We start from the raw sequence: 17,437 nt of genomic DNA, 5'->3' as shown, positions 1-17,437 counted from the left end.
TTTGGATGAGGAACAAATAAGACAATTTGAACATGAGAACTGAAAGGAAGTGGGCCATTTGTAGTGGACTATTTGAACCTGTTCGATGTCATGGGGCATATAAGGGTTGATAAATCCCCAGAGCCTGATGAGATCTATCCTTGGATGCTATGGGAAGGAAGGGGAGAGATAGATGTGACCCTGATAGAGATTGTGTAGGAAGAACCTGCAGATGCTGGTTTACACCGAAGATAGACACAAAATGCTGGACAGGCAGCATCTCTGGATAGAAGAAATGGGTGACATTTTGGGTCAAGACCCTTCTTCAGACTGAGTCAAGGGAGAGGGAGACACAGAGATAAGGACGGGTAAGGTGAAAACAAGACATCAAGTGATGCTTTTTCATTAATCACAAGAGAAGGTGCCAAAAAGATTAGAGGATACCTAACGTTGGTTCCCTTATTTAAGATGGGCAGTAGGGATAAGTCAGGTAATTAGAAGCCAGTGAGCCTTGCATCAGTGGGAGGAAAAGTATTGGCGAGAATCCTAAGGGACAAGAATTATATACATTTTAAAGATAGGGTGGTAGTTAATCTGTAAGGCATTTGACAAGATCCTGCATAAAAGGCTGGTCCAGATGGCTATGGCATTTCGTATCCAAGGCAAGCTGGCTAATTGGATCCAAAATTGGCTTAATGATAGATTCAATTCAAGATTCAAGAGAGTTTATTGTCATGTGTCCCAGATAGGACAATGACATTCTATGCTTTGCTTCAGCACAAATTCTTGCTTTGCTTCAGCACAACAGAATATTGCAGGCATCAATAAATACAGAACAGATCAGATCAGTATGTCCATATACCATTGAATATATATATATATATATATACACACACATAAATAAGCATTTAAAGTGCAACAGGTTAATTAAAATTCAGAGTTGAGTTGAGTTTAATAGTCTGATGGCTGTGGGGAAGTAGCTATTCCTGAACCTGGTTGTTGCAGATTTCAGGCTCCTGTACCTTCTACCTGAAGGCAGCGGAGAGATGAGTGTGTGGCCAGGATAGTGTGGGTCCTTGAAGATGCTGCCAGCCTTTTTGAGGCAACGACTGTGGTAGATCCCCTCGATTGTAGGGAGGTCAGAGCCGATGATAGACTGGGCAATGTTTACAAGCTTTTGCAGGATTTTCCGTTCCTGGGCGCACAAGTTGCTGAACCAAGCCACGATGCAACCGGTCAGCATGCTCTACTGTGCACCTGTAGAAGTTTGAGAGAGTCCTCCTCGACATACCGACTCTCCGTAATCTTCTCAGGAAGTAGAGGCGTTGATGTGCTTTCTTTATAATTGCATCAGTGTTCTGGGACCAGGAGAGATCTTTGGAAATATGCACACCCAGGAATTTGAAGCTCTTGACCCTTTCCACCATCGACCCATTGATATAAACGGTACTGTGGGTCCCCATCCTACCCCTTCCAAAGTCCACAATCAGTTCCTTGGTTTTGCTGGTGTTGAGGGCCAGGTTATTGCGCTGGCACCATTTGGTCAGTAGGTCGATCTCACTTCTATACTCTGACTCGTCGCCATCAGTGAAACGTCCCACAACAGTGGTGTCGTCGGCGAACTTGATGATGGAGTTTGCCCTATGACCAGCTACGCAGTCATGAGTATAGAGTGAGTACAGCCGGGGGCTGAGCACGCAGCCTTGAGGTGCTCCCGTGCTAATTTTTATCGAGGCTGACACATTTCCACCAATACGAACAGACTGTGGTTTGTGAATGTGGAAGTCGAGGATCCAATTACAGAGGGGCGCGCAGAGACCCAGTTCTGAGAGCTTGGTAACCAGAGGGAATGATTGTATTAAATGCAGAGCTGTAGTCAATGAATAACAGCCAGACATATGAGTTTTTGTTGTCCGAGTGGTCCAGAGCGGAGTGGAGAGCCAGCGAGATTGCATCCACCGTTGATCTGTTGTGGCGGTAAGCGAACTGCAGTGGGTCCAGGTCTAGGACAGAGTGGCAGAGTGGTGAAAGGATGCTTTTCTGAATCGAAGCCTGTGACATATGGTGTTCCACAGGTATTGGTGCTGGGACCCATGTTGTTTGTGATAACATTTATAATTTGGATGTGAATGCTGGTAATTTGATTAGAGTGTTCACAGATGACAAGGAAGTTGGTGCGTTGTGGATAGTGAGAAAGTTTGTCTAAAGTGTCTTAGGTTATCTAAGCTGCAAGGTGATGCATTGTGAGAAATCAAATAAGGATTGATCAGCTACAGCACATGGTAGTGTGCTAAGGGGCATTGATAACCTTGGTGTTCAAAACCATAGTTCCCTATAACCGATTATACACACAGATAGAGTAGTAAAGAAGGCTCATTTGCATGTTTACGTTCATAGGTCAGGGCATATAATATAACATTTTGAAGTTCTGTTGCAACTTTACAAGACAGACTGTACAGATGTGGCTGGACTGGAGAGAGTGCAGAGGAGATTTACCAAGATGTTGCCTGGGTTGGATAATTTTAGTTATGGTGAAAGATTGGACAGGCTAAGCCTGGTTTCATTGGAATAAAATAGATTATGGGGTGTCCTCAGAGTATTTAAAATAAAAGACATAATAAAGGGTAGATGGAACCCTTTTCCTATGCTAGGGTTATCAATAACAAGAGGACTCAGGTGAAAGGTAAGAGGAAGAAGTTTTAAAGGGAATCTGGGGACAAGATTTTGATTGATATCTGAAACTCACTGCCATAGGTGGTGTCATCTAATATAATTACTGCATTTAAGAAACATTTAGACAGACACTTAAATAAGAAAGTCATAGAAGAAAATTAACCTAATGTGGGCACATGGGATTAGTGTGGATGGGTAAAAAGGTCGCCAGGAGATGGTGGCAGAAGACCCTTTTCTAAGACTCTTCTAAACTTCAAAGAGTGTCTGCCCAGTGTACTCGTTTTCCATCTTCAATCTAGTGAACCTTCATCACCGCTAGTGCAAGTATATCCTACCTTAAGACCAAAACTGCATGCAATATTCCAGATGTAACCTCACCAGAGACTAGTAAAGTGGTAGCAAAACTTCCTTTCTCCTGTAATATATTCCCCTCATAATGAGAGGCCACATTCTGTTTGCTTTTTTTTTTGCTAGGGCACTGGAAGGCTGTGCTGCTTTTCCTCAAAATTGTGCCACAGGATCTTTACACCTGAAGGAGCAGACTCAGTTCAATGTTTCGTGTTCAAGTGGCAACCCGGCATGCATCACTCACGCAACATTGTACTCGAGTGTCAGCCTGAATTATGTGTTCCGATCTCTGGAGTGGAAAGTTCATGGAAATCAAAATCAATGGGGAACCCTGTATGGAGGACTGATAATGAGCAGCTGGTATAAAAATGGTTGATAAGGAATCTGGAAAAGGTATTCAGAAAGAAAAATAAAGCACATATTTAGTAAACACAAAATAAAATTCCGCTTTTATATTATTTCAAATAAAACCAATTCCTAAAACCCTAACTGGAAAACATTGATTCTCAAGGAAGCATGTAATTACCTCAAATACAGACAGTGGTGATGTACATTTGAAGCTAGCCAGTGCTTTATTTAGACACTGCTTTGCAATATCATCCTGTCCCTTCACATCTGTATCTATGTTTGTGACACAGAAATCGCAGCAAAGTGCCTGCGATATATACAGTGCAATGCTATCACCAACGTACAAACCAGGAGATGGTGGAATAATCTCCCCAGGCCTGGAAGATTAAAAAGCCACAAACCTCAGGAAGTTCAACAACTGCTTGGTTAACAACTCCAACTCAGGATGAGAATGACACCAGAAGCGTGCAGTGTAAAGGTAAGAGGGTGGGGGGGTTGTGTGTGTGTGTGTGTGTGTGTGTGTGTGTGTGTGTGTGTGTGTGTGTGTGTGTGTGTGTGTGTGTGTGTGTGTGTGTGGGGGTAACTGGGTGCAGATACCTCACTGGGCATGGGGTGAAGGAGCGAGCAGATGCCTTGGTGGGGAGGTAGAAGGGAGCACGGAGGGAGGGTGCGCTATCCCAGGAATGGGCAGCCGTGGGGAGCAAGTAACGGTTAGAAAATAAAGATATCTTAGAGGGAATAAAGTTTAGCAAAGGCAATCATTGTGTGAGCTGGAGAGTTGGAGGAGCACAGGTGCTTTGGATGTTGAAGGGCAGGAGGAGATGGAGATCTAGAAGAGGCATAGGCAGATTTGGAAAGATGGTCGAGAGCTTTATCATCAATGTTTTGCTTAACCTGGAGGCAACCCACATCAGCAAGCACGGACTAATGTGAATGGGACTTGTTGTAAGTAACGACACGGAGGGCAGTTTTTGATGATCTGATTGATGGAGAGCAGCATCAGGATCCCTGCACCATCTACAAGGCACAGCCACTTACCAAGGATTTTTGGGGTGCACACCTCCAAGGGCAGCATTTAAACATGACCACTGCAAGCAGCAAGCTTTCTTTCGAGTGACACATCATCCAAACCTACAAATACAATGCTCGTCCTTTGTGATTGCCAAGTAAATGTTGTGTTACACCCTGCACCAAAGGACTAGCTCTAACAGTGTTTTCAATGGTTGTACAAGGGAGTTTATCTTTACCTTCTCTAGACCAATAGTTGTGAACCATATAGAAGAACTACAATAATCAGCTATCTGAGCATTTGGGATCTTGATGGCTTAGCCTGTAATGTTCGCAGCAGTCCTTCTTACTCACTATGCTTCCTGATTTCCGTGCTCACTTCCCATTCGTCAGCACCTTAGTAACTGCGCTCCTCGTCCACTCACCAGGGCCCCAGGTCTCACACTTCCTTTGGACTCATAGGGGGGCCCCACTTCCCATGATCCTTTTCCACACACCGGGAGCCGTGGTTCCCACACTCCCTTCCAATTCACCGGGGATCACGCTCAATTCCCATTCATTGGGTCCTTTGCTTGTGCCCTAACTAATGCTGAGCCTTAACCCGTCCTTAAAACTGATCAGGGCACATCCCGCCATATTGTCATTTCATAGAACTGTCCTCAACTACTACTTTATAACCTCCACCCTTTCCTTCACATCCATACAGATCAAAAGGGAACTTGCTGCAAGGATAATGTTTGTGTGGTCTTTCCATAACTCTTTTGCACAAATGTTAATAAAACCAGCATGTTGTCCATCATTAATAGCATTCAGTTGGATCCTCTGGCTTAACCACTAAATTGTTTCCACAATATTTCTGTGATATCAATGCTAAGCACATGCGAAGCTTGGATTTGTAAAGCCTGAATTTAAATATTTCCACACCTTTCACTTTTAATCATTTGCATTTCTTTTCATTCTCAATAACCTTTGCGGTGCTGTTTAATACTGTGGTGCTTCATATCAGTTCTCAACAATTGCCAAGATTGATTTTGACTGAAGTCATTTCTATAAATTATTTATACACCTTCCTCATGGTTGGATTCGGGCCATTGTTCCTGTGGTTTGTTACATTTCCTTTTGAATTACAATTGAAATAATATTATAAGATAAGCATTTCCTGGCACTGTTGAAATAATCAATTAAGTAGCTATATTAATTTAATCTTCCTATTTATTGAATTTATTGTTTGTGATGTAACTGTAAAACAATGATTATAATGAGCCCTCATTGTTAAATAGAATAAATAATGCTATTCATGTCAAAGCTGTCAGCTCCACCCTATATTCAGGTCAGGTCAAGTGACAGATCTGACATATATTCTTTGCAGCCGAGCTAAAATATGCATTCAGTCTGCAGTATATTGGGACTGGCTTTCATTAGGTCATTCATTGAATTAGTCTGCCAAAAAGGAGTCTGTGCTGCTCTTATTACATCACAACACATATTTTTGACAGATTTGGGGAACCTGCTACATACAATCAAATTTTGGAAATATGACTCAGCTTGCTTTGACAACAAAATTTTAATCCCTTGCAATTAACTTATCACAAATTTCATTTGTGGGATTATAATCTTGTCCTCAGACATTTTTCTTTATTTTTGCTCATTTAAAAATAAGAGTAAGAAATTCACACTGGAAGAGACTGTTATATTCCATCTGTAGATGTCCACCTTACTTTTTGGGGGAGTGAGGGAAGGCAGGCTGAACAGCTTCTAATTGCATTCTCTGTCTCCGTGAGCACCATTGATGTCCACAGGGTTCACAATTCTCGCAGTCCAAAGGGAGTAATTAACATAAACCGCTCGAGGGCTGGTTAGGTGGGGGAGGTGGTTCAGTACAACCAGGGCAGAAATAAAAAGAAATCAATCAGAAATTAACAGCATTGTTTTACAATGTAGCTCAATCAATAAAAGTCATCAATTTAAATTGTGTTTTTGGATTTCCGTTTTGATTTCTGCATGCTATTTATTTGCAAAAAAAATTTATCCTGTGTTCGTGTCAAAGTGATCCAGTTTTGTTAGTACCAAGGAAAGAATATATAAAATAATGAATGAGTGAATGGGCTTCCTGTTTACCTTTATTTGAAAAGACCCACACAATGTAGTGTATACATTTTTGTAAAGTTGATTAAACAGTCAATGCCCCATGTGAAATTGTTGCTGAAGGCTACACAAAGCACACAGATTGCACTGAGACCAGAGGGCAAAAACAAAAAATTATCACCGCTATTGCACATTGTGCCAACATACCAGTACAGGTTGCCTTTCATAAAAACAGGAGGGAACACTAGGCAACAACTGCTTAACAGACAGTAGATGTAGCCTGCACCAGCACTCCGTATAGATCCTGCTGAGATTTGGTGTGATCATGGATAAGTGCTTGAAGGTTTAGAAATGCTATCCCAGTCAAATAATTTGTGGGAAATAAATAAAAAATAATGTATAGCTCTCTGAAGGGGTAAAGTACAATGGGCTGTATTTTATTATAATATCATACCACGGGTTTTTTTCCCACTTCAACAGAACCGGCTCAACTTGAATTTTTCCTTCCTAGTAGAATCAACTTGCATAATACTCATTTATGAATCATCTTGGGAAGAGTTATTTTTGTATACTATAGGAGTCATTATATTGTAAAACTGCTATTAGGAATCAATAATACATAGCTTATATCCACACATGCTATTATAACAAAACCCTCAAAGGCAGCGCGGCAAATTGTGGGATTTTTCGTGGTGCAAATTGGTTGCAGTGTTTTTCCACATTCCAAGTAAGCACACTTCAGAAATGTTTCATTGGCAGGAGACCCTGGGACACTACATAAATACAACTTTTTTTTCTTTTGCCTTCAGCAGTGTCCCAAACTCTAATGGCAATGATTCTGACTGCTTTTTGTAACGTTGGAACAGTTCTCACACAATTACATCAAAAGGAGTGTCTGTTCTCAAGGAAAGAGAGATCCTCTGCCTTTTCCACCACTAGCCACAGCTGACCCTGAAAGAAGAATGAGGTTGAGAGAGCCTTTGCAGCATTGCTCAGAGGGTAATCCTCTGTAAATCTGGTATCCCCAGGGTTCAAACTGCAGTTAGTATGCCTGAACTGGTGCTGATATCTTTAAATGTACTCTTCCCCTCATCCCACTGTCTGGTAAACTGGGGCCTTTGAAATAAATGCACACATCATTCTATTGAGATAAATATTTACACTTACAAAGATCACTTAACAAGCACATCCATAAATGAATATAGAAAACATCTGAGAACACTTTAAATTCTTCAATGGAATACAAATGGCTAAATAAATCATCAGTGCAACTGCTGTCAAGGTTTACCTTTGCTACCCCCTAAAGCTACACAGCAGTTAGACAATTCACAGCTGTCTCTCCTTCAGACAACTCACATTTTAGTTGCTAACCTACTGGGGTTGCTGTTTTAAATCCACCCTCAGAGTATTATGCACCCTTCAGCATTGCATACATTTAGCAAGCGAGCTTCATTTGCAGCCCCTTGTGTTGGCTGTGGCACCACAGAGGCAAAATTCCAGCAGTGCAATAGGAATTAATAAGAGTATTACCTCACGCCATCTGGCAGCTTTCTGTCAAAGGAAGTACTGCGAGGGATAGCTGTGTGGACCTGCTGCAACATTTGCTGAGATTGAAGTCTTTCAGCTGCTCCTTGTATGGGGGAGGACCGGGAAACTGGTTGCCCTGCAGGAGTAGCTACTCGGTGCCATGTGGTGTTTCTTCTGAACGGGGTTTTGAACTCGCAAGGTGTGCCTTCATTGTCCACTTTGTATTCAACCATTGGTATCCTGTACAGTTCTGAGCAGCCTCTGCCCAACAAAGAATATTTGGTTTGTTAGATGAGGACATAATAACCTTGACTACGGTACAACCCCCCAACCCCCACCTTTAGAAATAATCGGAACAAAATAATGAAACACAGAACACGGTTTACACTGCTGTACAATAGGGGTGATTTTGTTTTCCATGATTAAAGCAGACCTCACAACACCTATAGATGCAGCTGGCTGGTCTGACTGTGCTGCAGGGACCCATGCGGCTCCAGATTTAACCCTATGAATAACACACAATAAACCCAAGCGTGCAGAGTAAAATATATTCTTCAACGAATTTCTGCCGAGACCAGTGCTGAAGGAAAAACTGTCAGAAGCAGCGATTTGAATGTGTTGGGTTATTTATGGTGTACCATAGATACAAAACATATTGCTGAATCAATGAATTAGCTGAGGCCTTGTTTATAACTATACTTTTGTCCTCTCAGTGTGATAAGCAGAGTGGGGGTTTGGGTGTTCGTGAATAGAGGGGTTAAGACTGTCATATGTGACACATGAATAGCACCAACTACAAGATACCACAGCTGCTTCAGTTATATTTTTACCATAAGTATGGGGGCACTAAATATGCTTACCATCTGAAAAATCATAACCCCTCATACCAAGTGAGTCAGCTGGACTTGTTTCTGAGCACAGCTAGACTTCAGCTATGATTTATGAATTCACTATAATCACCTATTGCTCAGTAAAAAGATCTGAAAAAGTCAGACAAAACTTCCAGAAGTAGACAAAGTACTGGAGTAACTCAGTGGGTCTGACCTGCACCTGTATTTTTTTGTTAAACAGCACCTGCAGTTCCTTGTGTCTCCTAGAAGATGAACTGTGGTTCAAGAAAATGAGAATGTGATCTTGATTTACCAAACCAGGCTGTGATGCAACCAGACAGTATGCTCTCCACTTTGCACCTGAAGGTTTAAAAGCATATTTGGTGACATAATGACTTTCCTCAGACTTCTTTATAAGTTCATAAGTGATAGGAGCAGAATTAAGCCATTCGGCCCATCAAATCTACTCCACCATTCAGTCATGGCTGATCGATCTCTCCCCCTTAACCCCATTCTTCTGCCTTCTCTCCATATCCCCTGACACATGTACTAACAGAATTAGAAGCATTGATGAGCATTCACTGCGACTGCATCAATGTGCTGTGCCCTAGAGATGTCTTCAAAGATATTCAAGTTTTTGACTCTCTCCACCATTGTCCTGTCAATTAATACAGGTTTGTAGATCATAGAAACATAGAAAATAGGTGCAGGAGTAGGCCATTCGGCCCTTCGAGCCTGCACTGCCATTCAATATGATCATGGCTGATCACCCAACTCAGTATCCTGTACCTGCCTTCTCTCCGTATGCCCTGATCCCTTTAGCCACAAGGGCCACATCTAACTCCCTCTTAAATATAGCCAATGAACTGGCCTCAACTACTTTCTGTGGCAGAGAATTCCAGATTCACCACTATCTGTGTGAACATTTTTTTTCTCATCTCGGTCCTAAAAGACTTCCCCCTTATCCTTAAACTGTGACCCCTTGTTCTGGACTTCCGCAACATCGGGAACAATCTTCTTGTATCTAGCCTATCCAACCCCTTAAGAATTTTGTAAGTTTCTATAGAATCTCCCCTCAATCTTCTAAATTCCAGCGAGTACAAGCCGAGTCTATCCAGTCTTTCTTCATATGAAAGTCCTGCCATCCCAGGAATCAGTCTGGTGAACCTTCTCTGTACTTTCTCTATGGCAAGAATGTCTTTCCTCAGATTAGGAGACCAAAAATGTATGCAATACTCAAGGTGTGGTCTCACCAAGGCCCTGTACAACTGCAGTAAAACCTCCCTGCTCTTATACTCAAATTCTTTTGCTATGAATGCTAACATACCATTTGCTTTCTTCACTGCCTGCTGCACCTGCATTCCTACTTTCAATGACTGGTGTACCATGACACCCAGGTCTCGTTGCATCTCCCCTTTTCCTAATCAGCCACCATTCAGATGATAGTCTACTTTCCTGTTCTTGCCACCAAAGTGGATAACCTCACATTTATCCACATTATACTGCATCTGCCATGCATTTGCCCACTCACCCAACCAAGTCACCTTGCAGCCTCCTAGCATCCTCCTCACAGCTAACACTGCCCCCCAGCTTCGTGTCATCGCAAACTTGGAGATGTTGCATTCAATTCCCTCATCCAAATCATTAATATATATTGTAAATAGCTGGGGTCCCGGCACTGAGCCTTGCGGTACCCAACTAGTCACTGCCTGCCATTCTGAAAAGGACACGTTTACTCCTACTCTTTGCTTCCTGTCTGCCAGCCAGTTCTCTATCCACATCAATACTGAACCCCCAATACCGTGTGCTTTAAGTTTAATAATCTCTTATGTGGGACCTTGTCGAAAGCCTTCTAAAAGTCCAGATATAACACATCCACTGGTTCTCCCTTATCCACTCTACTAGTTACATCCTCGAAAAATTCTATAAGATTCGTCAGACATGATTTAACTTTCATAAATCCATGCTGACTTTGTCCAATGATTTCACCACTTTCCAAATGTGCTGCTATCCCATCTTTAATAACTGATTCTAGCATTTCCCCCACTACCGATGTTAGACTAACTTGGTCTGTAATTCCCCGTTTCTCTCTCCCTCACTTTTTAAAAAGTGAGGTTACATTAGCTACCCACCAATCCTCAGGAACTACTCCAGAATCTAAAGAGTTTTGAAAAAATTATCACTTATGCATCCACTATTTCTGGGGCTACTTCCTTAAGCACTCTGGGATGCTATCTGGCCCTGGGGATTTATCGGCCTTTAATCCATTCAATTTACCTAACACCACTTCCCGACTAACCTGGATTTCACTCAGTTCCTCCATCTCATTTGACCCCCGGTCCCCTGCTATTTCCAGCAGATTATTTATGTCTTCCTTAGTGAAGTCAGAACCAAAGTAGTTATTCGATTTGTCTGCCATTCCCTTGTTCCCCATGATCAATTCACCTGTTTCTGACTGCAAAGGACCTACATTTGTTTTAACTAATCTTTTTCTCTTCACATATCTATAAAAACTTTTACAGTCAGTTTTTATGTTCCCTGCCAGTTTTCTTTCATAATCTATTTTTCCTTTCCTAATTAAGCCCTTTGTCCTCCTCTGCTGGACTCTGAATTTCTCCCAGTCCTCCGGTAGGCTGCTTTTTCTGGCTAATTTGTATGCATCATCTTTTGTTTTGATACTATCTCTAATTTCCCTTGATATCCATGGATGCACTACCTTACCTGATTTATCTTTGTATTACCCTTCCAGAAATCAACATTCACCTCCTTCGTCATGCAAATGTTAGAGCACAATTGTTGTTCTGGTACCATTTAATCAGATTATTAATCTCCAAGATTTGAAAATCAAAATTTCAAAGACCCACACCACCCTGGCCATGCTCTCAAAGAGTCATAGAGTGATGCAGTGTGGAAACAGGCCCTTCGGCCCAACTTGCCCACACCAGCCAACATGTCCCAGCTACACTAGTCCAATCCCGCCCTCCCCTCCCCCACAACCGATCCCTCCCCCACAACCCCCCCCCCCCCGCCCCCACAACCCCCCCCCCCCCCCCCCGGCCCCACAATCATTGGGAGAACGGGTTGCGTTGGGGGAACGGGTGTGGTGGAATATTGCATTGGGGAATGGGTTGCGTTGGGGGACCAGGCCTCCCCTGTGACTGGGACCCAACGGGTCCCACTTAGTCTAGTGATTTTATACACCTCTATAAGATCACCCCTCATCCTCCTATGCTCCAAGGAATAGTCCCAGCATTCTCAACTTTTCCCTCTCCCTATAGCTCAGACCCTCTAGTCCTGGCAATATCCTCGTCAATCTTCTCTGTACCCTTTCCAGCTTGACAAAATCTTTCCTATAACATGGTGCCCAGAACTGAACACAATACTCTAAATGCGGCCTCACCAACGTCTTATACAATTGCAACATGACCTCCCAACTTCTGTACTCAATACCCTGACTGATGAAGGCCAATGTGCCAAAAGCCTTTTTGACCACCTTATCTACCTGCGACTCCACCGTCAAGGAACCATGAACCTGCACTCCTAGATCCCTCTGCTCTACATTTCTACCCATTTAGAAATCTCTCCTTGGATCCCATGCAATTTAACCTTCCAGAGCAGCCTACCATGCGGAACCTTGTCGAATGCTTTACTGAAATCCATATACAACATCTACAGCTCTGCCCTCATCGAGCTTTTTGGTCACGTCTTCAAAAAACTCAGATTTGTGAGACACAACCTCTCATGTACAAAACCATGTTGACTATACCTAATCAGCTCTTGTCCATTTAAATGTCTGTATATCCTATCCCTCAGAATACTCTAGTAACTTTCCGTCTCACTACCATTGGGAAAAATGTAAAGGAGGCTGAAAACCATTAACTTCAGGTTTTCCAGAAATCTAGCTGTTGAACACTACACTAACTACCTCAGCCACCATGATCTACTGTGGATTTTGTTTGGGGTGCACTGTGTACTTTGGCTCTGCACTAGTATGCTCTGGTTACCTTGTGTTACTGATTAATAATTTATTGTATCCATGATATCCATTTGTGTGTTATCGCTTTAATGGGCCTGTAACGCTGCAGCAAGTAGGCATTTCATTGTACTGTTGCCCAGTACACATGACAATTAAATATTCTTGACTTTTGAGATCTTCTCCCCATCATACACCAGTTAAAGCAGACATCAACAAAGCTACTAACAAGTAATGAAAATTTGCCTTGATGTGCACTGTTCCAGCATAGATCTTATGAAATCAAACTACTCAAATGGTAGTCACCAAATGCTGAAGTAACTCAGCGGGTCAGGCAACTTCTATGGAGAGAAGGAATAGGTGACTTTTCGGATCGAGACCCTTCTTCAGTGTTAGGTGCAAGCACAGTCTCTAGACCAGCTTAAAATCAACAGATGTGTAAAATAAGGTGAACACGACTGTTGTGTTAAAGAAATAACTGCAGATGTTGGAAAATCGAAGGTACACAAAAATGCTGGAGAAACTCAGCGGGTGCAGCAGCATCTATGGAGCGAAGGAGATAGGCAACGTTTCGGGCGAAAACCCTTCTTCAGACTGATGGGGGGTGGGGGGAGGCGGGGAGAAGAAAGGGTAAAGGAGGAGGAGGAGCCCGAGGGCTGAGAGGTAGGAAGGGGAGGAGACAGCAAGGGTTAACGGAATTGTGAGAATTCAATGTTCATGCCACCAGGATGCAGACTACCCAAGCGGAATATGAGGTGCTGTTCCTCCAATTTCCGGTGTAACAGTCCTCCAATTTCAGGTGTAACAGTCTCATCAACGACTGTTGATGAGAATCCGCTAATCTAGTTTGGATATTGATTGAATGATATAGAATGGAAACAGGCCTTCGGCTCACCAACTCCATGCCGACTATCGATCACTCATTCATGCTAGTTCTGTTATCCCACTTTTACATCCGTACCCACCAGGGGCAATTTATAGAGGCTAATTAACCAACAAAACCATGTGTTTAGAATGTAGAAGGAAATTTTCAAACAATTCTTTGTAATTATATTTCCTAATGGAGTATGGCACCACTTTTCATCAAATCGTCAAAATCAGGATGGATTTGTGGCTTGTTCTGATTAGCTGCTACCAAGTCAGAAAATTCCTGAGGAATTTCCCCTTGGTAGATGTCACCCAGCTCGATGCCCAGCTTTGCCTCTCCCATTAGCAAGACCAAGGTTCGAAGATGGTCCTGTGAAAAATCAGGAGCATCAACACATAATGATCATTAGGGCACAAACACAAAGCTTGATAAACATTTGTAGCAGCACTCATGCAATCTAGAGTACAACTTTAAGAACTTACAATTATTCTCCCTTTTAAAATGAGTAAAAACAATTAATATTAATTTTTTAATGGACTTTTTTTTGTAAGCATTGTATAAACAGTTATACCATTGGGAAGGAAACCATCCGCAATGACAACGAAATGCAGGGCTCATTATGCAAGTGGTACTGAGAATACTCTGGATTATTAGTTTCTCTTCATTGTTGCAGCTGGTAAATCCTTTGAACCAAAACCCTGACTAAATAATTATAATTTGTTCCAAAATCTCAGGGATCGAAATAGTGAACTTGGTTTGAAACAATTTGATTTCTAAAAGTAGACTCTTTCTAATCTTTAATAGACTAATGGCATCCAATTCAAAATATTAAAAAATGTATTTGCACTGAGAGGGTATGGATTAGTGAGAGAAACAGTGCAGGTGTAACATAGAGATGGACAGAAGTAACTGAAGTACAGAGAGAGACAGAAATACTGGAGAGACAAGGGGAGACAGAAAGATAGGATGCAAAGCGAGACAATAAAAAATTAATATAGGAGAAAGACAATGACAGAAAAGGGGAATGGCAGAGAGCGAGGGTGGAAAAATTACAAAATATAATCCTGGATTCAGAAAACAGAAGGTCCCATATTAGCACATCCTGGAAGATTGTGCAGATAACAGAGAACTCAAGATGATTATTTGAAAACAGCAACGAAGGAATACCAAACCAAATCATAGTAGGTTGTAACTACTGGGTGACAAATATTCCCCAATTCTATTAATGGGGCTGTCCCACTGTACGAGCTAATTCAAGAGTTCTCCCGAGTTTTCCCTGATTCGAACTCGGAGAATTACGATAATAGCCGCTCGTAGGTACTCGGGTACATTTTTCAACATGTTAAAAAATCTTCACGAGTCTTCCCGAGCTTACCATTTTTCCCGAGTACCTGCCGTTAGCGTTACGAGTCACTATGATGGTCCTATTCTACACGGCCACCGAAGATTCTGTTCTCAACTTCTCCATCATGGTTTGGCTCATTTGGCTGGTTTGGCTCAGCCACCAAGCACGACACCTGGAGGCTGCAGCGAATCATATAATCAGCAGAGAAGATTATTGGGTGCAACCTTCCCTCCATTAATGAACTGTACACTGCAAGGGCCAGGAAGCGAGCGGACATCTCTGACCCCTCTCACCCTGGCCACAAACTCTTTCAATCACTTCCCTCTGGAAGACGACTCCGGATTGTCAAAGCTGTCACAGCCAGACATAAAAACAGTTTTTATCCACGAGTAGTTGCTCTACTCAACAGCCAAAAATCTGTAGCCTCCCTTTGATCTGGTATTTTGTTGGTTCGTAACTGTCACTGTATGTCATGTTGTTACTTGTGGGCGGAGCACCAAGGCAAATTCCTTGTATGTGAATACTTGGCCAATAAACTTACTTACTTACTTAAGAGACGTCCCGAGCTCCGACGTACCTGCAACGTACATTCTACGTGCTTACCATGAGTTTGATTTTTTTTTTAAACTCGGGAAAGCTCTTGAATTAGCTCGTACAGTGGGACAGCCCCTTAACAGATATTGGAACGGCTTCCCATAACACATTTCTAGATTTACCTGGAGCTCATTTTATTAATCTTTCATGACATTAAATGTATTAATATAGAAATTGAATCACCGACATGCATTACCCTAAATTTGAAACATAGAAACATAGGTAAGAAGTGTTATTTCTTACAATGCAACGTCAAAGTGAACAATGACCGTAAAATACAGATGTCCCTTCTTCAGCAAAAATGATGAGAAAGTTTTCATAACATATTTCATTTTGATTTGCATACATAGTTGTGCAGCAGTAGAGTTGCTGCCTTACAACGCCAGAGACACGAGTTAGAAACCGCGTGGGTTTAATCCAGGTGCTCCGGTTTCCTCCCACATTCCAAAGACGTGCATGTTTGTTGGTTAACCAGCCTTTAACTGCTATGTACCTCCTCCAATGCCAAGATAATCTTGATGGGATCTAATGCCCAAAATTAAAGTCAATTAATCTTGGGGCTAAACAGAACTTTATGCAAAGGAAGAATAATGTCTATTGGTTGTATTCCAGTAAAACTGAGGGAAATGTCTCAGCAGCCCTGTAAATTATTTGTGTCTATTCCCTACTCGTGATCATTTCTGCACTTGAACTTTTAATCTCTCTGCTCATCAAATTTCCAGCTCCCTTCCAAATAAAAAAAATATCATGAGATAGAAGTTCATCTTTGCCCATTGGTACTAAATGTTAATTTAGTTGTAGCTGTGCATTGTAATCTACTCCTGAAATTTGGTTTGGAAGAACAATGCAACATGCACTACATTCCACGTTTACAATCGCCCTTACATATATATAATACCTCATAGCTTCTGGCCATTCTTCTGTTGTCAGCAATTCCAAATGGCAGTGATCGAGACCACAAGAACTATCGCTTGGCAGATCTGGAGGATCAAACCCACTATTTACAGAAACCGCAGCATGTGAGAGTGAAGGCCATTTGCCAACTCCCTCACTTCAAACCAGCGGCCAAGTAACAAACATCATTCTTCTTACGAACTACAAAAGCATGAACCCAACATTACTGCAACAGAATAACCCCCCCCCCTCTCACCCCCCTCCCCCCACTCCACACAATAGGGGTGAGAGCTACTTTAATTTCTTACTGATACTGATGCACAGCTAATATTGCCAATTCAACCAAAATTATGCCTATTATGTCAGTCACTTTCTTACTCTGAATTCTCCCCAGATTAAAATGACCTCTTCCGCCAGACACTAAACCACAGACTCTTAAGGATAATCATGAGATAGCTATCACTGGAATGAGTAATCCCCTCACTCTTTTGGAAACATTTCCAGAGATCAAGAATCTTTTGCCATGATCCCCAACCCACAACACTATACTATGCAATATTTGTGTTAATATACCCCTGGAAAATTTAAGTGAAGAACAAATACAAACAAGGATCACCTTTGTGCAAGGTCAGTGATTCAATGAGCAACCGGGTTAACCTGGTTCTGAAAATAAGGCCAATTTATCAATCTAAACCATAGGAAAAGAAAATACACGTTCCTGTTACGGAGCTGTCCATGAGCCTGCAAATGGCTGCAGAGCAGTCAATCTGTACAACTGTGATAAACAATGCCCATCTCCTCCACCAGCACTTCATTGGTAAGCTGCTAAATGTTCACTACTAGCCTCATGGGTAAAATGCTGGTGGGCACCTATGGCACCATGTAGGATGATGGTTTTATTCGAGAATACTAGGTAGGGCTAGGAGACATATCGTTATCATTAATGGTGTGAAAACAGCATTGTG

At 42.1% G+C, this 17,437-nt stretch overlaps 1 protein-coding gene across 4 annotated transcripts in view; it reads right to left on the bottom strand.

Moving 5' to 3' along the window:
* sipa1l2 (signal induced proliferation associated 1 like 2) overlaps nucleotides 1-17,437 on the bottom strand; it is a 463,054-nt gene that overhangs the window by 92,862 nt on the left and 352,755 nt on the right. For 3 of the 4 annotated variants that reach the window (XM_033021738.1, XM_033021739.1, XM_033021740.1), the window contains exon 11: nucleotides 7,972-8,229. The exons of the other annotated variant lie outside the window; for it this stretch is intronic. In XM_033021738.1, the coding sequence (XP_032877629.1) occupies nucleotides 7,972-8,229 (258 nt within the window). The remainder of the gene's footprint in view (nucleotides 1-7,971; nucleotides 8,230-17,437) is intronic. 4 annotated transcript variants of the gene reach the window in all.

The sequence above is a fragment of the Amblyraja radiata genome, chromosome 5 (genome assembly GCF_010909765.2).
Source record: "Amblyraja radiata isolate CabotCenter1 chromosome 5, sAmbRad1.1.pri, whole genome shotgun sequence".
NCBI classification, from domain to species: Eukaryota; Metazoa; Chordata; class Chondrichthyes; order Rajiformes; family Rajidae; genus Amblyraja; species Amblyraja radiata.
The sequence above is the reverse complement of the archived record's forward strand: the minus strand, read 5'-3'. Positions and strand labels throughout refer to the sequence as shown.